At 40.7% G+C, this 21789-nt stretch overlaps 1 protein-coding gene across 1 annotated transcript in view; it reads right to left on the bottom strand.

Moving 5' to 3' along the window:
* Window positions 1-21789, bottom strand: part of CNTN5 (contactin 5) — a 265440-nt gene that overhangs the window by 131087 nt on the left and 112564 nt on the right. The window contains exons 5-8 of the mRNA XM_032219901.1: window positions 20250-20426; window positions 5483-5619; window positions 3252-3381; window positions 1121-1271 (exon numbers count right to left, since the gene is read on the bottom strand). Coding sequence (XP_032075792.1) covers window positions 1121-1271; window positions 3252-3381; window positions 5483-5619; window positions 20250-20426 — 595 coding nt within the window. The remainder of the gene's footprint in view (window positions 1-1120; window positions 1272-3251; window positions 3382-5482; window positions 5620-20249; window positions 20427-21789) is intronic.

Raw genomic sequence — 21789 nt, 5'->3', positions numbered from 1 at the left:
TATGGATTTTTTTTTTTTGCTGAAAATGGGGAAGAATGAACTGGTGATTATGGATTGCTGATTAAAAAGGACTAATTATGGGAAGAAAAGAATCATGTATGATTTCACAGAAAAAGGGGAGACACTAAATTTGTAACTGTTCTAAAGATCAGAAGTCATTCCTTACATTTCTTTTTTCCTTTCTCCCCTGTCTGTATCACTGTTTGCATTTTTTTTCTTTTTTCATTTACTTTCTTGATCTTAAAAGATAATTTGAAAAAGCTAGGGAGCTATTCTGGGTAACAAAAAGGGATTAATTAAAAACTATGGAGACAAATAGCATCATAATATGAAGCGAGAAGGTTAAGAAATGTAGGAGAAAGGGGACGGGATTGAACAAATAGATTCAAAACCTACTTAGGACCTAATACACAAGCACAGAAATAATGACTGCTGTCAATATTGCAATGAACATATTTCATGTTTTCAGTTTTGCAGCTAAGATTGTTGGATGAGCAGGTCAAAGATAGCCAGGAAACTGATTGAAGCCTAGGAAACAGGCCTTTTGTCAGTCAGCAGGAACCAGATCATCAGGTACTTAGGAGCCGAGGAGTTGGCAGCCTAAGGAAGCAACAGCCAATAGCTGGCCATCAACAAACTAATCAACCAATAGGAAGCACACCCAACCAGGCACCACATAAATATGCCTCATAGAAAAGCACACATTCAGACAGAGAAAGATTCCCTGAGAATGGGCTCCAGCACAAGTCCAAAAGCTTAGAAGATTAAACCTCTGGTCCCAATTACTAATCCTAATTGGATCTTGCTGTCAATATTTGCTGGAATGAAATGTGATTATTTAGAATTGATCATTTGGAATTTCAAAAAATTCCAAATAAACTTCTTCCCTTGAGAAGGTCCCTTGAGAAGAAGATCCACGCCTTCCTTCTAAATCAAGACTCTTGCCAATCATGAACAATATATATGAAACTTCATTATAAAAATGACGAGACGCCATTTTTATATATAATGTAAAATATCCCATAGCCCAAACTTGCTGATGAAATATTCTCGTGCTTTATTTTTTCCTCGCAAACACTGATGGAAGTCAAAGGTAAACATGAATGAATGGACTTCTGACCTTTTATTTTCTCGAATGTTTTTTTCTCCTTTCTTCCACCCAATGGTTGGTTTGGGAGAAGCTTGTGGTTTGCAGTCCACAGTGACTTCTTGGCCTTTGGTAATAATAATGGTCTTCCTCAGTTGACTCAGGGGAAAAGTTGGAGCAGAAGCTATTGAGAAAGAAATCAATCTCAATGGAACCATCCAAGCCCATTACGCCAAGAAATATTTTCAAAGATGGGACATCACCTTGGTTGGTTAGTTGACTCTCCCGTATGAAATGTCTTTATAATGCAAAATCATTAGCTGTTAAACAAAGTATGTAATATATGAGGATGGACTGAGACCCATTAATCTTACCAACCTTATCTTACCCATTAAATATTTTCATGCTATAACTGCCTTATTTATGATGAAATAAGAAATGAAAGATTGGTCAAGAATGACAGGAGGAAAGGATCTAATAACATCTATTCCAATGGACACATTTCATAGCTAGAACACTTCTGAAAACTTAAACCTGCTTGCAGTTTAATACATACCGTAATTTCTATGTATTGATGACAATGGTTTGTTTAATTCCATATATTGTATATCTCAATCTTTATAAATCTTAGTGCTATTGAACAGTTTTGATTGATGAAAGCCTGCAATATTTATTGGATTTGTTGATATAAGGGCAACAAGATAGCTCTTATTTTTTTTCAATATAGCTAGCTACGTTGTATTTACATTTCATTAAAATGCCTTTATTTTTAAATCAAATTTATTGGCTGCTCTACTCAGAGCAACTCTTGAATTTATATTTATTTCTGTTCTGCACTAAGTTTTTAAGTGTGAGATAATAACAATAATTTATCCCCATTCATATATATCGGAAATATAACTCAGCTTGGAGCATTGACTCGGCTTTCACATGGTTGATTTTTTAACATTTCCATTTTACCTTTTTTCCCCTATAAAGAACTGTCAAAGGATGTACAGGTAGTCCTTGACTCACAACTATTTATTTAGTGGCCGTTCAAAGTTACAACAGCACTGAAAAAAGTGACCTATGATCTATGAGCAGTGGTGGGATTTAGCCGGTTCACACCGGTTCAAGTGAACTGGTTGTTAAATTACCCACCCCCACTATCAAAGTGGATCCTGGGCACTGTGCTGCAATGGGCAATGAGTGGCAGGCGCAAGAGGAGAAGGCCCTTTCCCTCTTCCTTCTCCCTGCTCCTCCTCTTTCCCTCATGCTGGCTGCTCCATTTATTTCCTGTTTCTCCATTGCAGCGCCGCACCTAGGATCCACTTTGATAGCTGGCAGGGTGGGGGGTGGGGGCGGCGGAAGGGATTTAACAATTGGTTCGCCCAGGGTCAGGTTGGCCATTGCAGGAGGCTTGTCCCACATGTGCTGCGGAGCTGGAGGATGGGGATGGGCCACACCTCCCACGACAGCCAACCTGACCCTGGTTGAACCGGTTGTTAAATTATTTGAATCCCACCACTGCCTCTGACCATTTTTTTACACTTATGACCATTACAGCATCCCCATGGCCATGTGATCAAAGCTTGGATGCTTGGCAACTGGCATGCATTTGTTACAGTTGCAGGGTCATGCGGGGTTGGGTGATCGCCTTTTGGGACTTCCTGATATGCAAAGTCAACGGGGAATCCAGATTTACTTAACAGCTGTGTTACTAACTTAACAACTGCTGTGATCCCCTTAACAACTGTTGCAAGAAAGATTGCTAAGTGGGGCAAAACTCAACTGCCTTGTCTAGCTGCAGTGGGACAGTGATTAGAGTGCAGTACTGCAGGCTACTTCTGCTGCCTGTCGCCTGCCTGCCTGCAATTTGGCAGTTCGAATCTCACCAGGCTCAAGGTTGACTCAGCCTTCCATCCTTCCGAGGTGGGTAAAACGAGGACCCAGATTGGGGGCAATAGGCTGACTCTGTAAACCATTTAGAGAGGGCTGTAAAAGCACTGTAAAGCGGTATATAAGTCTAACTGCTATTGCTATTAGCAACAGAAAGTTGTGGTCCTACATTGAAGACTACCTGTATAACTAGATGAACACTTCAGTTCATTCTTTTGGGACTCTGGAACAACACTGTAGTCTTATGAAATGAATGGAAAAAAGAATAACAGCCTTAAATACAAACCTAAAATCTTCAGTTCAGCACTGGCATAGATGGCTCCATGCTTGTTTTCTGCTACGCACTGATACATTCCAGCATCTGACTGATTAACACTGTGGATCATCAGCACACCATTAACCATCTCAATCCTGCTCTGTAATGGAATAGAAACATAATTCTACAAAAGCAAAGAACACCAGGAATATTTATGGGCTTCTCAGCTTTAGCTCAAGCAAAGATGGCAGCAGAGGGAATGACACAGTTATGCGCTTAACATGTATTAAAAGAGCTTACTGACTGCCCTGTTGACAGTTTTTCCATTGTTTTATCTTTTTTTAAACTTTGTGACCATGTTAAAATATTTTTGGGTGCTTAAAACTGCACACCTGAGGATCATCCTTGCTCATGTTTAAAAATGAGACTTTGGTGGCTATACAGAACCTTACTGTTCTGATTCTTTATTGCTATTAGCAATTATTCAGAGCTACTAACATGCTAATCTTGAAGGGAAAAAATATTAGGACTGTCTTATGTAGTTAGTGAGCCAAACCAAGCATAGACTATTATGGTAGTTGAGTGAGGATTTGATTGTTTAGTTAGTTTGTTCCATTTGTCATTACTGTCCAGAATTGCAAAGACAGGAACATTGTCAAGCAGACTGTAATATATAGCTAACATGATGCATAATGTTTTGGTATCGTAAGTATTATAGAACTGGAACAAATTTAACTTGCTGCTTCGGAATAAGCAAGGAATCCCTACTGAGTGACAATAAAAATGAAATTTTGTTTTTTGTAGCAGAGCACTCATCTGAGCTAAGAAAATAAGCCTTTGACTTCTTGGTTAGTCTTCCGTCTTGGCAGAAAATAAATGATACAGTAGGATTTTAAGGTATGATGGTTTTTCAATAAAGCTGGTGCTACATATATGCCTTTTCATTCGAGGTGGCACACAGTTTTGAGGGGAGAGAGAATCATCTTTGAGATGCCATTATTGTGAAAAGGGGTTGAAGAAAACATTTCGCTACCTCTGAAAAGCTATGAAAATGATACTTCAGAATGAGTGAAGTGAGTTCATTCTTCATGAGTATTTAAACACCTTGCTTTGAACACCTTGCAATAAAATGCAATGGGATACAAGAGATGGATTTCTAACAATATTTATACCTGCGGGTGAAACTAAATGCTTCTGTGATAAAGGATTACAATCCATTTATAGATACGGGTATCTATAAATGGATTCAATAATTTACTACAGAAGAATGTAGATGTAGATAAGCATAGCCAACTATTTTGTGGCCAAGAACTGATTTTATCAGGAGTTGTGAAGAGTACAACATGACACTTTTGATGCCACAATATAATGGAAATCTTAACATTAAATAATTAGTTCAAGATAAAGAAAAGTTGATTTTTTTTAAAAAAAGTATTTGCTTGCAATAAAAGACTTCAGAGGGCAACAAGTAGTTTCTGTTTTAGTGATAAGGAAGAAGGAGGAGTAAATGGTTGTTGAATGGCTATTTTCTCGATTGCTTCTCATCATGAAATTTATGACACAGGGCACCTAAAATAATATATAAAAGGAAATGCACAAATTAAAAAAGTGACTCTTCAGATTATTGTGGGTTTTCACACACACTTTAAGAAAGAAAGAAAAAAGATACAGATTTAGGATGCCACAGATCTAAAGCTCAAAAAAAAAAAAAGTATGGATTCGTAACAGGTGATACAAACAAGCCATAACAAAAATATCTGTTAGTCTTTTTAAAAAGGAAACTTAATTAAGGCCTCTAAGCTACTTGAAAGATCAGAGCTCTTCCAACAGCTGCCAACAAATTAGAATGCTAATATGAAAATGAGAAGAATTCTTAAATACATAGGAAGTAATCATATTCCCTATAATTAATTTATGCTAATATTATTTAAATCAAAGCTATTTTCTCATATTTTTTCCCCATCTACTCCGAATATCTCCACTTGGAAAATGTTCTGCCTCCTGCTTTAGAATGACAGTAAATATATCATTGTTTTACTTCCTGATTCAATTGGCATCTGAGCCCAAGACCATATTTTAAGACAGGTCATTCCAAACTTGGCAACTTTAAGACTTCTGGACTTCAACTCCCAGAATTTCTCAGTCAGCCATACTGGCTGGGGAATTGTGGGAGCTGAAGTCCAGAAGTCTTAGAGATGCCAAGTATGAAGACCCCTGTCCTAAAGACAACCTGAAAGCAAATAAAACTACAGCATACTTACCTCTGGCCGTAGAGTATTCCCATTTTTGAGCCAGCGATAAGTTGGCCTCGGCTTTCCAGAAGCCCTGCACTCCCACTGAAGTTGATCCCCACTGTCTAACTGGGTATCGTTCAGCCTCTCTGTCCAGTGTGGATATGCTGCCAACAATAACAATAATGACAGAAGATCCCGGTGATTAATATTGGAACTTTTAACCAGTGGTGAAATTCAATTTTTTTTAATATCGGTTCTGTGGGCGTGGCTTGGTGGGCATGGTGTGGCTTGGTGGACGTGGCTTGGTGGGCATGGCAGAGGAAGGATACTGCAAAATCGTATCCCAATCCAGAGGAAGAACACTGCAAAATTTCCATTCCCACCACAATCCAGGGGAAGGATACTGCAAAATCTCTATTCCCACCCCAATCCAGGGGAAGGATACTGCAAAATGTTCATTCCCACCACAATCCAGGGGAAGGATACTGCAAAATCTCCATTCCCACCCCAATCTATGGAGAGAATACTGGAAAATTTTCATTCCCATCGCATTCGGGGCCAGCCAGAGGTGGCATTTGCCAGTTCTCTGAACTACTCAAAATTTCCACTACCGGTTCTCCGAACTACTCAAAATTTCTACTACCATTCTCCAAAACCTGCTGGATTTCACCCCTGCTTTTAACTGATACTTTAAAACAGTGTTTCTCAACCTTGGTATTTTGTTGTGCGGCCTTCAATACTCCATGGGTGGCTGGGGAATTCTAGGAGTTGAAGTCCATGCATTTTCAAGCTCGTAAGGTTGAGAAACACGCTTTAAACCAATTAGTGAACATATATGACCAATTAGGTGATCAAATACTACTGGTGATAAGGATTGGTGGTACTTTTGTGCATTTTTCCAGCAATGGGTCAGACAACAAGCTGATCAATTAGAAGTGGCTGAACTCCATGAGGTACCAAGTGAAACTCAAAAATGTCCTGGCATGATGGGGATGGTGTTGATTAAATGTCTTTGGGTGGTAACGATCATTATTGTAAGCAGGGCCAGAAGAGCAAAGATATCATCACTACGTGAGATATGTGGATGCTGTTAACTGGGATATGGATTTCAAGCCAGAATAGCATATTCCATGCTGTTTCAACTGTGTAAAGGAAAAAAAAACTCCCCATTTGTCATACTGCCTCTGCCCACTGAGAGCTTCTGCTTGGTTTTGAAGCAATGGAAGTTTCAAAATAAGGCACGAGAACTGTAGCACCTATTGGCAAATATTATGATGGACTAAATTAGTCCAGTTAGTGACTGCAGGGTAAATTTGTTAACTCAAGCAGAAATGGGGATAAGTAGAACTCTAAAAGAGAACAAACAGGAAATGTGCTTAGTGCTTAGTACTTTGTACTCACTGGAGAAGAGCCTAATGCTGGGAAAGATTGAGGGCAAAAAGAAGAACAGGATGACAGAGAATGAGGTGGCTGATGGAGTCACCGAAACAGTAGGCGTGAGCTTAAATGGACTCCAGAGGATGGTAGAGGACAGAAAGGCCTGGAGGAACAATTGTCCATAGGGTTGCGATGGGTCGGACAAGACTTTGCAACTAACAACAACAACTTTGGTACTTAGATACAAAGACCATTGACTGCCCAACACTATCCAAGACAAATTGTTGCATTCTTTGGTCCTAAAGTCTGATTCCCCTTTAGAATGTTCTTATTTAATCATAATATGCATATTACACTTCAGACTAAGGTACACCTAACTGCTCTATGAAGTTTAGCTGGTGTAAAGGTGTAACATACTGGAGCTCACTTTGTTTATAGTTGTTCATAGTGGTTTAACCAAGGTATGTTTGCCAAAACTTGGTCAAAGGAAACACACTCCTTCAAAGGTCTGCAGATGTTTCCTCCCCCCCCTTGATTTGTTAGTTCCTCCTTTCTTATCCATTGCCATTTTATTGTGGTTAAGATTCAATTCTACAGTAAATAATGAAAAGGCTGCAGACATCTGAATTACTTTAATTACTTGCCTTCCTTTTGCTCTGGGGGATGGGAAGATTAACAGATTAACAGAGTTGGAAGAGACCTTGTAACAGGGGTGGGATGCTACCGGCATTATGGTTGGGCATGGTATGGTTGGTGGGCATGGCTTGGTGGGCGTAGCAGGAGAAGGTACTGCAAAATCTCCATTCCCACCCACTCGGTGGCCAGCAAGACTTGGCATTTGCCGGTTTTCCGAACTACTCAAATTTCCACTACTGGTTCTCTAGAACCTGTCAGAACCTGCTGGATTTCACCCCTTATTTAGAATGATCCAACCAATCTAGTTTCACAGTTGAATCTCTGGATTCCATGTCATTTACAAAACATTACTAAGCAACATTTCTCAGTCTTAATTTTCTGTTTTGTAGAAATCTCCAGCTATGAGGCTAACTCCAAACTCTATTCACCTCATAAGGCTTTAGCAATGACAGCTGATGGTGAAAGCCACAGAAATCTGTATGTTATTGATACTAGCTGCCAAGGAAAAAAAAGCTTTTTCAAAATTAATAAGGCTTAACTCATAATCCAAATTGCTGAAGAGTGTTTAAATCTCTTCTATATACATTGAAGTCTAACAGTTCAGAGGCCTGAATATCATGGAGTGCCAAATAAGATATTTGGCAGTGTAAGTCGGTAATTGATAACCAACACAGCGAAGGATCTATTTGGATGGAAGGAGATCACTGGAGCACTTTAATAGCTGTTATTACACTGGACTGAACTTAAAAATGAATCACATAAGCTATTTGGTATTTGGCCAGTCTTCAATTAGAGTTTAAATAGCTTCAAGAAAGCCATTCCTATTCTGAGTGTCAGTTATGGTTATAACAAGTAGAACAGCCTTACCTAGATGGGAATAAGGTCTGTTCAACTATGGATATTTATATGCACTGATTTGTCCAGCAACAAAATTGACTAGTAATGTAAGAACATATTGATTGATTTCAAATCTTGCTTCAAAAATCCATCATGAATTGGGTTAGTGAAAAGAAGGACTAGGGGTGATATGATAGCAATGTTCCAATATCTAAGGAGCTACCACAAAGAAGAGGGGGTCCACCTATTTCCAAAGCAGGACAAGAAGCAAAGGTGGAAACTACCAAGGAGAGAAACAATCTAGGACTAGGAGAAATTTCCTGACAATTAGAACAATTTAATCAGTGGAACAATTTGCCTTCAGAAGTTGTGGGCTGTTTGGAGGTTTTTAAGAAGAGTATTGGTCAACCATTTGTCTGAAATGATAACAAGTTTCCTGCTTGAGAGCACGTTGGACTAGAAGACCTCCAAGGTCCCTTCCAACTGTTATTCTGTTATGAATCTAATATGTAGCAGATCTGTCGTAAAGCCATACCACTTTTTTTCTGCTACCAAGAGATCGATATCTGAGTACATTAATCAAAATAAAATGAAATTAGAAAGAAAAATCTCATCCTTAAGTAACATATGAATTTATGTACATTAAATTGTTTTGTGAGTCACGAAGAAAAAGAAAGAGAGGAAAGAATAGCGGGTGGTGTGCTAAGAGAACAGTATGGATTTACATCAGGGGTGTCAAACTTGCATCATCACGGCAGTGTCACGTGTTATATTGGGACTTTTTCCCCCTTCGCTAAGCCGGGTTGGGACATGACACATCTGTAAGGGGCGTGCATACGCGCACCAACGTGCCTACCATCCCTGTCCCTAATGTTTCTTTTTATTTATATTCATTTCATGCATCCAAAATCATGTTTATACATATGTATGTGTCTAATACGGTGTTTGACAAAATAATAAATAAAATAAATAAATAAATAAAATAATAAAATAAATAAAATAAATAAAAATAAATAAAATAAATAAAATAAATAAAATAAATAAAATAAAAATAACAAAATAACAAAAAATAACAAAATAACAAAATAAATAAAATAAATAATAAAATAATAAAATAAAATAATAAAACAAAATATAAATAAAATAATAAAACAAAATATAAATGAAATAATAAAATAAAATATAAATGAAATAATAAAATATAAATGAAATAATAAAATAAAATAATAAAATAAAATAAATAATAACATAAATAATAAAATAAAATAATAAAAGAAAATAATAAAATAAAATAAAGAAAAAAAGTAAATGTTCCACATTCTGCTTGACCTGAAGACATTCAGTTAATGAACAAGAGACACAGTGTGTCATGCATAAATCCTACTGAAAAGTACTTAGAATGGTTTCATCAGATTTAAACATGTAATTCAATATTGGGGTAAAAAAAAAATCAAATTGATAGTATAACATTGTTATGCTCACAATAATACTAGTCAAATAGTGTCAAAACAAACAAAAATACAATTGAGAAATTATTAACATAATTATGGTAATTGCAAGCATTAAACAATTTATGTATGAAAGACTGCTTAGCAACCACTTCAGTCTGGGGAAAAAACCCCCACATTATTCCATTTAAGACCAAGCAAAAATTAATGAGACTAAACATATCAGTCAGATTGTTCGCTTTAATTAAATCTATTTGAGAACATTAAGTTAATCCTGACAAACATTCAGCCTGGACTATTTTCTTGGCACGGGTTTACTAAATACTGTTCAAATAATTCAAAGGTACCACCTTGAAATGAGTTTGTAGTGGTACTTTTGATTGCTGTTTTTTTTAAAACGAACATTATTGGTCTTTGCGTATGGATTTAGAGCAGGAGTGTAAAACTCATGATGACACATTGTCGTCATGTGATGTAATTGCAACTGTTTCCCCTTCACAAAACCAGGAGTGGGTGTGGCCAGTGGGGTGACACATCTGGCCCGCAAGCCAGTAGTTTCACACCCCTGATTAGAGGATCCCTATGGGAGATTGATCAGCCTTTGAGAATTAGCAGAGTTTAGGAACCTGCGTCATGGTCCTGCTCAAGTATTTTACCGAGGAGTTCATTTCACCCATATAGCTCTGGTTTTGATTAATATATCATATTCCAATATGTTTTCTCTTTGCTTTTATTGCCAATATAGTAGCCATGTCATTCATGCAGATATGGACAAGTTAGAACTTATTTGCACACTTAACCTGATAATCATCCAGAAGTCTGGCATGAGCTTAGTTTATGCCCTGCCCAGTTAAAGAATTTCTCAATCATTGATAAATCAGTAGAAAAATGTAGCAGCATTGAAATTTGTGGTCCCACACTCCTGATCCATATTTGGCCACTATTCTCTCTATTACAAGGTCGTTAAAAGGAATGGGTGACAATACTCAGTCAATGTTCTACACTTGAGCACGCCCTTGGTTAATGTTGGAATCAATTAGAATATCGTACATCACAACAGCTAAGGATGGTTGAGTCTGTCTGACTCAAAGGCTGGAGGCAAGAAAAAGCAAAGTTAAGGCAATAAGGCAGGAAAAAGAAGCATATAGTTTCCTGTTTTTAATGGCCGGCAGGAAGGCCCTCTGAGGCTCAGTGGCTAAGACGCTGAGCTTGTCATCAGTTCAGCGGTTCAGAATCCCTAGTCCCACGTAACGGAGTGCGCTCCCATTACTTGTCCCAGCTTCTGCCAACCTAGTAATTAGAAAGCACATAAAAAGTAGAAAAATAGGGACCACTTTGGTGGAAGATAACAGCACTCCATGCGCCTTCACATTTAGTCATGTCGTCCACATGACCATGGACAGCGCTGGCTCTTCGGCTTAGAAAGGGAGATGAGCACTGCCTCTAGAACCGGAAAAAACTAGCATGCATGTGTGGGGGAACCTTTATCTTTGCCTTAGGGAAGGCCTCTAAAATATTTTTTTAGAAACTTTCATCTGAAATATAGGCATAGAATAACAGAGTAGGAAGGGACATTAGAGGTCTGCTAATCCAACCCCCTGCTTCAGCTGGAGACCCTATACCATTTCAGACAGGTGGATGTCCAGTCTTTTCTTAAAAGCCTCCAATGATGGGGCAGCCACAACTTCTGAAGGCAAGCCATTCCACTGGTTAATTGTTCTCACTGTTAAGAATTTCTCCTTAGTTCTTCGTTGCTTCTTTCCTTGATTATTTTCATCTAGTGTTTTTTTTCGCCTTGCCTTCTGGTGCTTTAGAAATAGGTTGACCCTCTCATCTTTGTGTTATCGCCTCAAATACTGGAAGACTGCTATCATGTCACTCCTAATCCTTCTTTTCCCTAGACTAGACATCTCATTCCTGCAACTGTTGTTCATTACGTTTAAGCCTCCAGCCGCATAATCATCTTAATTGCTCTTCTCTGCATTCTTTACAGTGTCTGAACTTCTTTTTTAATATTGTGACCAAAAGAGGCATTCAGACATTCAATGAGATTATTTAAAAGTCACTTATTGGGCCACAATTAATAAGAGTCTGAATAATGGGGGAAGGGGAGACAAATTCAGGGGCTGCCACAAAGAAGAGGGGGTCAAGCTATTCTCCAAAGCACCTGAGGGCAGGACAAGAATCAATGGGTGGAAACTAATCAAGGAGAGAAGCAACTTCTAACTAAGGAGAAATTTCCTGAGAGTTCAGGAAGAATCTCTCAGGAACTAAGGAGAGTTCCTGAGAACAATTAATCAGTGGAACAACTTGCCTTCAGAAGGTATAAATGCTCCAATACCTGGAAGTTTTTAAGAGGAGATTGGATAACCATTTGTCTGAAATGGTGTAGGGTTTCCTGCTTAAGCAGTGGGTTGGATTAGAAGACCTCCAATGTTCCTTCCAACTCTTATTCTATTCTATTCTATTCTATTCTATTCACTGTTGTTGAAAGAAAAAAATATGATGGGGAGGGCGGATTTGAATGGACAAAACAGAGTAGGCCTAGCAACATCCAACAAGAAGTCATTTTTATCACTAGTAGGGAGGCATGTCATGCCAAGTTGGTGAGACAGATGAAATGATCATGTCCAAATTGTCAGCTGCATCAAACAATCCGAATATATCTGGTTGGTTTTTTGCATTAGATATGATGGGGAATCAAATTAACCTGTGATTACAGAAAGCAGACAGGGCCACCTGGGTGCATTCCAGGCATCGCCAAGAGCATCTCCTATGAGCTGGATCAAATCCAGCTGACAAACTGAGCATGACTGAGGAAGATGGAAGAGCTAGTACTGAAGGAGGAATGCAAATCAGAGTGTTTCTCCCAATGCCAGCTGTAATCCACAAACCCAGTTTGAAGCTACCCAGAGGGTAAAGGGATGGTTGATTATTTACACACCAGTGGCCCTAAGGCAAGGAGATATGATACAATGCCCACGGGAGGCTGTTAACTAAGTTTTATTTGAAAACCAAAAAGAAGGAGATGCAGCCGTATGGAAAGGAAGGAGAAATAGAAAGGAGGAGAGAGGGGGAAGAAAGGGAAAGGAGGTGGTTGAATAAAGAAAGAAAGAAGGAAGGAAGGAAGGAAAGAAAGGAGGGAGGGAGGGAGGGAGGAAGGAAGGAAGGAAGGAAGGAAGGAAGGAAAGCTGAAAGCTCTGGTTAATAGTATTGCTACCAAGCGCCAAAGAAATTCACAATATATATTTTTGAGATCAATAAAACCTCATTTCTTCTAAGGCAAACTTAAGACTTCATGAAGAGTGTTGCTTATATTTTTCTCAAGCTGAAAATCTGTTTTCAAAAATTTATTTGGAAAAACAGGCCTGTTTCCGAATTTTCTGAACTTCCAGTAGGCCTGTTTCTCCCCCCTCCTCGAGTCTCCGTGCGGGCCCTGAACTTATGGGCATGATAGAACGGGCCGTGTGGAGACTCCTGTGAGTGGCAGGGTGGAAGGGGCAGGGTGGGGTGGGCGTGACCAGCCAGGAGTGGCATTTGGGGGTTCGCTGAACTGACCAGAATTCTAGCTAGAGGATAAGTGAACCTGTGCAAACCCCTAGCAGCCCACCTCTGGGGAGGGGGGGGATATACAGTAGATAGCTGGGGACTTGTAGCCAAAATAAAATTCTTTCTCCTGGGAATCAAGGTCATTCTCACCAGGTGCTGAGAAGTCAAGGAGTGGAACCAACTGGGGTTGGGATTGTGATCGGATGGAACTATGTGATGGGCATGTGGACTGGGGGGGGGGGAGAACTTTGACTTTAATTTGGGTGAGGAAAATTGTGGACCTTCAGAGTTGGGTTTTCACCAGATGTGCCAACTTGACATGCCTAATAAACCTCTACTTTGAGGAACACTTAGGCCTCAGAGGTTTGATTGCATAGGGTCTGCTACTTGGAACCAGGGGTGGGCTGCTACAGGTTTGCCCGAGTTCGGGAGAACCTGTACTTAACAGTATGGCCAGTTCGGAGAACCTCCAAATCTCACCCCTGTCTGGCCCCACCCATTCTACCCCGCCACTCCCAGGAGTCTACATGTGGCCTGGTTTGGATTCAAGGTAAGTGCAGGGCCTGCACGGGGGCTCGGGGAGAGGGAAAACAGGCCTCCCGGAAGTTCAGGAAGGCTGGAATGGACTCGTTTCCAGCCTCTGGAGGGCTTTTGGAGCCCAGGCCGTTTTCACCCTCCCAGAGGCTCGAGAAATGCCTCCGGAGCCTGAGGAAAGCAAAAACATCCCCCCTGCTGCTATGGTGCAGGAGGCCAAATAGGCCATGCCTACCATGGCCATGCCCACCCAGCAACCAGGCAGAGTACCCATTGCTGAAAGTTTTGAAACCCACCCCTGCTTGGAACCCTGAGCGATTCTTTTTACAAATCTTTTAAAATATGATAAAAATAACCTGACAGGGCAGGTTAGAAAGAGTAAAACTGATCAGATTTATAGCAATCCATATGTCCCTAATACTAAGTCTTCTTTTATCAGACTGATAAAATGAAATGTAAATGAGGGATGACATGGGTGCATAAAGCTGGAACAGTTCCATTAAACCACTGAGGGAATTCATCTGGAGCTTTGGAAGAGGAACTTTCATATGAAATACACCTCTATCACTTTTCATCCCCCAACACCAAGAAAGCAGCCAGTACCTTTGAATCAGTGGTGGGATTCAATTTTTTTTACCAGCGGTTCTGTGGCCGTGGCTAAGTGGCTGTGGCTTGGTGGGTGTGAAGGATACTATGAGATCTCCATTCCCTCCCCACTCCAGGGGAAGGTTACTGCAAAATCCCCATTCCCTCCCCATCAGCTGGGACTCGGGAGGCAAAGAATAGGTAGGGGTGGGGCCAGTCGGAGGTGGTATTTACCGGTTCTCCGAACTACTCAAAACTTCTGCTACTGGTTCTTCAGAACTGGTCAGAACCTGCTGAAGACCACCTCTGCTTTAAATGCGGTCAAAATTTGAGGAGGGTGAACTAACGAAAATTAAATTGTCACAAGATGGCGGTGCTGTTGGAATTGGATCTGGGGATTGAAGTTCAGCCTGTTTTAGAAGAGCAGGAAAGATTACATATTGAGAATATAGATGGCAGGAAATCCTCAACTATCACTGAATAGACAGGTTGAGGCTGTGATATGGGATATCTTTGCACAGTTATGCTTAGTGCCTCATTTTTAACACTTTCCAAATTTAGATTTGTTGCTAAGACTCTATACTGTGGTTATATCCCATCCTGACTACATATTCTATGTCAGGGGTGTCAAACTAAAGGCCCGGGGGCTGGATGCAGCCTGCAGGATGCTTAGATCTGGCCCGTGGAGCCACCCTGGAAGCAGTGAAGACTGGCCTGTGGTGCCTCCGCCAGTGAAAATGGAGCTTGTGTGGGCTGCGGGTAGCCCTCCTGATCTCAGTTTTCACTGGCAGAGGGTTGCAGGAGGCCATCACAGCAGAAAACTGAGCTCGGAAGCCTATTTTCATTGGCAGAGTGCTTGGGCCACCACAGGCGCCCCTGGCATGAGTGACGTCAAGCTGGCTACACCCACCCTGGCCCCCTGAGGTCAAATACAACCCTGATATGACCTTCAGTGAAATCGAGTTTGACACCCCTGTTCTATGTGATCTATTCTTGGAAAGCAAAACATAGATAAAAGTTAAGCTGCTAAATAAAAGCTAGTTTGATGTGGTTGGTAAGGCACCAGTCAGAAACCAAGAGCAGATGGGTTCTAGTTCTGCCTTAGGCTCAAAATCAGCTGGGTGACATTGGATCAGTGACTTCCAACCCTAGGAAGAAGCAAGACACTTCGTTCAAGACAAGTTCAGGAGCTCCTCTGCGAAGTTACAGGAGTCAGCCCAGTAGTTTTACTGACTATTGACTTGAAGGCCTCCACTTTCCTGAGGTTGCTAATTGGTATCGGATACAAAGATCATATGCTGACTAAAAACATCTGCATTGGTTTCCAGGCTGAGTTCAAAGTAAGGTATTCCTATAAATTCTTTCTTTCTTTCTTTCTTTCTTTCTTCTTTCTTTCTTTCTTCTTTCTTCCTTCCTCCCTTTCCTCTTTCCTTCTTTCCTTCTTTCCTTCTTTCCTTCCTTCCTTCCTTCTTTCTTTCTCTCTCTTTCTTCTTTCTTTCTTTCTTTCTTTCTTTCTTTCCTTCCTTCCTTCCTTCCTACCTTTCTCTTTCTTTTTCCTTTCATCAGTCTGTCTGTCTGTCTGTCTGTCTATCTATCTATCTATCTATCTATCTATCTATCTATCTATCTATCTATCTATCTATCTATCTATCTACCTACCTACCTACCTACCTACCTACCTACCTATCATCTACATACATACACATACATACATATACATATACATATACATATACATATACATATACATATACATATACATATACATATACATATACATATACATATACATACATACACACACACACACACACACACACACACACACACACACATGTTATATTTGTGCTGATAAATAAATAAAGGGAGACTAGTATAGATCTATTTCAAGCTATTTAGCTCTCATCAGCTAGCCATACCCTTACTGAGAATCGAGCCTGAGAATATATATTATATTATATTATATATATTATATATACTGAGAATATATATTATATATATATAATCAATCATCTAGCTAACTGTCATCTGTAACATAACCAATTTTTTTATTATCTCATTTGGTCATTCAGATGTGTAGGAAGACTTTTTTTGATCTTTCGTAGCATATCTTCTCCTGTACTCTTGTTCAGCATTTAGCATTTCACTATGTTTTAATAGTATACATTTTGTATTTTTAATCTTTAGCATTGCACTTTACATTTCCGTTAACTGACTTGAGCTGCTTGTCTGAACACAGTGAGGGGGTGTAAATCAGAGCAATAATAAATGTTTTTTTTTAATCTCTATTGAAAGAGTAGAAATGATCATTGACTTGTGGAAAGTGAGCAGCCAGACCTGGATCTTTAATGCCCTAGTTCAGCCTTCTATCATTTGTTATACCTTCCCTCCAGGTTAAAAAAAAATGACATTTTGGAAAAGAGACAGCAGTAGAAGACAGTGCTTAGGAAGCATCACTTGGGGTTTAGGATGAGATTATTATTCTCATCGAAAATGATATGTATACTATTCAGCAAAACTATTTCTGCAGGATCCAATCTGAGTTGATCACTAGAACCAGAGGTTTACTCTTTTGAGCTTTCAGTCTTCTGCTGGAGCCCATCCCTGGGGTATGTCTTTCTACTGCAATATGTGCTTTCAGCTATTCTATGAGTCTTATTTATGTGGTGCCTTCCTATTGGTTAATTGCTGGCAGGAATAGCCAACACTCCAGAAGACAGGCTTAAGATACAGAAAGATCTTGACAAACTTGAACATTGGGCACTATCTAATAAAATGAAATTCAATGGTGAAAAGAGTAAGGTTCTACATTTAGGCAAGAAAAACCAAATGCACAGGTACAGTATAGATGGTACCTTGCTCAATAATAGTAACTGTGAGTGGGATCTTGGACTCCTAGTGGACAACCATTTAAATATGAGCCAGCAGTGTGCAGCAGCTGCCAAAAAAGCCAACACAGTTCTAGGCTACATAAACAGAGGGATAGAATCAAGATCACATGAGGTGTTAATACCACTTTATAATGTCTTGGTAAGGCCACACTTGGAATACTGCATCCAGTTTTGGTCGCCACAATGTAAAAAAGATGTGGAGACTCTAGAAAAAGTGCAGAGAAGAGCAACAGAGATGATTAGGGGGCTGGAGGCTAAATCATATGAAGAACGGTTGCAGGAACTGGGTATGTCTAGTTTAATGAAAAGGACCAGGGGAGACATGATAGCAGTGTTCCAATATCTTAGGGGTTGCCACAAAGAAGAGGGAGTCAAACTAGTCTCCAAAGCATCTGAGGGCAGAACAAGAAGCAATGGGTGGAAACTAATCAAGGAGAGAAGAAACTTAGAACTGAGGAGAAATTTCTTGACAGTTAAAACAATTAATCAGTGGAACAACTTGCCTCAAGAAGTTGTGAATGCCCCAACACAGGAAGTCTTTAAGAAGATGTTGGATAGCAATTTGTCTGAAATGGTATAGGGTTTCCTGCCTAGGCAGGGGGTTGGACTAGAAGACCTTCAAGGTCCCTTCCAGCTCTGCTATTGTATTGTAATTGGTGTTGATGGCTGTCAGTTGGCTGTCGTTTCGTTGTGCTGCCAAGCCCTCAGCTCCTAAATAGCACTTAGACTTATATACCGCTTCATAGTGCTTTTACAGCCCTCTCTAAGTGGTTTACAGAATCAGCCTTTTGCCCCCAACAATCTGGGTCCTCATTTTACCCACCTCGGAAGGATGGAAGGCTGAGTCAACATTGAGCAGGTGAGATTTAACCTGCAGCTAGCAGTCAGTTGAAATAGCCTGCAGTGTATTTCAGTACTCTAACCACTGCGCCACCTCGGCTCTTAAAGTACCTTTCTTTAACATTTTTATTGAGTTATAAAATAAAATAAAATACAAAAGTAAATAGGAAAGCAATTGGGGGAGAAAGAGAAGGGGAGGAAGAAAAGTTGGGAAGAAAGGTTGGGAAAAAGAAAACAAAGCATTGACTTCCGACTCTCTTGGTTGCAGTAAAATAAGGCATTAACATCCAGCCACAACTTCTTGTTTTTCCATAATAATATAAACTAGTCATTTCTATAGGGATTTATCCATCTGATCAGTGAAACCCAAAACCAAAGATTCATTCTTTTCCACTTCAAGGACAACGTTCAGTACTGATCGCTGTACATGGAGCAGCCCTTGAAGAGTGTTCGGAGACTTCAGCTTGTCCAGAATGCAGCCGCGCGAGCGATCGTGGGTGCGCCTCGGTACACCCACGTTACACCTATCCTCCGCGAGCTGCACTGGCTGCCTATTGGTCTCCGGATACGCTTCAAGGTGCTAGTCGTCACTTATAAAGCCCTACATGGTATTGGACCTGGGTACTTGAGAGACCGCCTTCTGCCAATCACCTCCCATAGACCCATTAGATCCCACAGATTAGGCCTCCTCCGTATTCCATCTGCCGGCCAATGCCAGCTGTCGACCACTCGGAGGGGGCCTTCTCTGTGGCTGCTCCGGCCCTCTGGAACGATCTCCCCATGGAGATTCGGACCCTCGCCACCCTTCAGGCTTTCCGTAAAGCTGTTAAGATCTGGCTGTCCCAGCAGGCCTGGGGCTGTTGAGTTCCACCCCTACTCGAATTGGTTGTGCTTGTTGTGACTTCTAAATTGTTTTGTATTGTTGTTCTGTTTTTGTTTTACTTTTTTGTATTTGTTCCCCTCCCCTCTGGTTTGTCAGCCGCCCTGTGTCCCTCCGGAAATAGGGTGGCATACAAGTCGAATAAACCACTAACCACTAACCACTGATCTCCATGTGGAAACAAAAGTACTTATATTCTTTTCTTTAACCAAAATAGTCAATTTTGCCATTTCAGGCAACTCCATCAGCTTCTGCAGCTATGGTGGGAATCGAAGTGCCCTTCCATTTTGGTGCATATAATAATCTTATGGTTGTCAACATATATAGTGTCAAAGTTCCAGTTTTTTTCCTCAAAGTCTTCTTCCATTAGGCTCAAAAAGAAAGTTTCTGGTTTCATCTTTATTCTCATTTTCAAAATTTTCTGCATTAAAATATGAATCATGTTGCAAAATTTTTTTTTGCTTCATCACACGTCCCCCATAAATGATAGAAAGCCTTTTCTTTACTTTTACACTTCCAAAGTACCTGATAAGCTGGTGGTAAATCAACACTCCTGTTGACTGACAAGGAGCAGCATGAGAAAACAGCTGCCAATCACCGGCCACCAACACCAATCAACCAATAGGAAGGCACCAGATTGCATCTTGCAACATTATCTCGGGACCCATGTATTTGCCTTCATTCGTAAAATTATTTCTGGCTGAAATGCACCCAAGGTTAAAACAGATTCCCTCAAATGTCAGAGGTGATATTTGAAGGTCCCAATGTGCTTTTTCAGGAGGCAACTGGACTTTTTTGTTTTTTCTTGGAAGACATTTCGCTTCTCATCCAAGAAGCTTCTTCATCTCTAACAGGATAGTGGGGGATGGAAGGTTTTATATTCCTTGAAGACACCTGTTCATTTGCATCCTTTCAGAGGGTCGTTGAACCACTTGGAAGTTCATCGGTGTCTTCAGATTCACCGGAGTAGTGCTACTGGTTCCTACAGTCTGCAATTTTGAATGGGAAGCTTCTTGGATGAGAAGAAAAATGTTTTCAAAGAAAAAAATAAGAAAGCCCAGTTGCTTCCGGAAAAAGCACCTTTGGGACAACCATGATCTGGATGACTGAGAATCTCTACAAACTTTTTGCATGTCTGAATTTACACATTCAAGCATTGAGGCAAATTAACACTTTGTAAGAGAAAGATGCTGCTAGAGATTAATTATAAAACTTACTGTATACTTGTAACTGTCCTCGGAAGACATTCCGTCCCCGGGAATTCTCAGCTTTGCATTCATATGTCCCTCCATCTTCTAGCTGCACGTTCGGGATTTCGAGCACGGCTTGGGACTTGCGCAGGCGGGCTTTGCTCGGATTGGGTCCATTAACTTTCCTCCATGAGATTGTTGGAACTGGGCTGAAATATTTAGCGAAGGCATGATTAGCTCTTCCTTGCCGTTAAGAATATAGATCCTGTTACCTGCTAATTTAAGCACTTAATCGTCTAAGCAGCAATAAAGCGCAATCACAATTAAGGCTCGTGAACTGCTTGATCTATTTCACTTTCAGCTGAGAATATTTAAGTAGTGCTGACGCTTTTCCTGGACACTTCCTGCTTTCCGAAAATTAAGTCTTTCCCAGTGATTAAATCATACAATTGGAAGGAAGATATTGTGTTGAAGAGAAAGCACAACTGGACAGAAGTAAAAAACTGATGCAAACTTTTCCACTTGGATAACTAGACTGATTTCTCATGAGAGATTATGGATTCTGAAAGATGCCAAACTGACTGAAATGTTGAGTTGGGTTAGTGGTGGGATTCAAAAAAATTTACTACCGGTTCTTGGGCTTGTCTGAATTAATGCCTGCAGAATGATTTCACGAATTTTACCCACCCTGTCTTGATACACATATACATCGTCTCTTTCTCACTGGAGCAGGGGTGTCAAACTCGATTTAATTGAGGGCTGCATCAGGGTTGTGTTTGACCTCGGGGGGGGGGGGGCGGCTGGAGCGGCCAGCTCAACATCACTCCTGTCAGGGGCACCTGTGGTGGCTCAAGCACTCTGCCAGCGAAAACAGGCTCTCAAGCCCCGTTTTCGGCTGCAACGGCCTCCTGCAGCCCTCTGCCAGTGAAAATGGAGCTAGGGAAGGCCATGTGCAGCCTTCCCTAGCTCCATTTTCACTGGCAGAGGCAAAGGACAGACCGGTCCTTTGCTGTTCCCAGGTTGGTCCCACATGCCAGATCTAAGCACCCCGTGGGCTGGAATTGCCCTGCAGGACTTGAGTTTGACACACCTGCACTAGAGTTTAAAGGAGATGACTTCAGCAGGATTATGCAAGATTTATTGCAATATTGCTGACAAAGGGTAGCTTCTGTTCCATCTGTTGTGTTAATTGCATTATGGCATTTTGTGAGTTGGTTATTTATACATCCATTTGTTGTTGATGTTGCAGCAGCACTGCAGTAAGGTATTTAGTGGTGTGCCCTGAGGATCCAAGGCCATGGTGAGTTCCGGATCCCGTTACAACCTATACGGTTGGAATGGGCCCAGCGGCGTCCACATGGACGCGCGCAGTGCATATGCATGCATCTTAGTGCTGCCACGAACCGCTGCAACGCTCCAGCTGCTCAGCAGAACGTCGAGCAGGTGCTGTATGTGCCCTGCGCATGTGCAGAAGCACCAAAGACTTAAAACACCAGTAAGGAGCTTGGGCGGGCGGGTGGGCCCTCCGGAACGATATCCGGTGCTCCGGGCAGGCTCTGGTATGCCC

The sequence above is a fragment of the Thamnophis elegans genome, chromosome 6 (genome assembly GCF_009769535.1).
Source record: "Thamnophis elegans isolate rThaEle1 chromosome 6, rThaEle1.pri, whole genome shotgun sequence".
Taxonomy (NCBI): Eukaryota; Metazoa; Chordata; class Lepidosauria; order Squamata; family Colubridae; genus Thamnophis; species Thamnophis elegans.
Note: the sequence above shows the minus strand (reverse complement) of the source record. Positions and strands in the feature narration are given on the sequence as shown.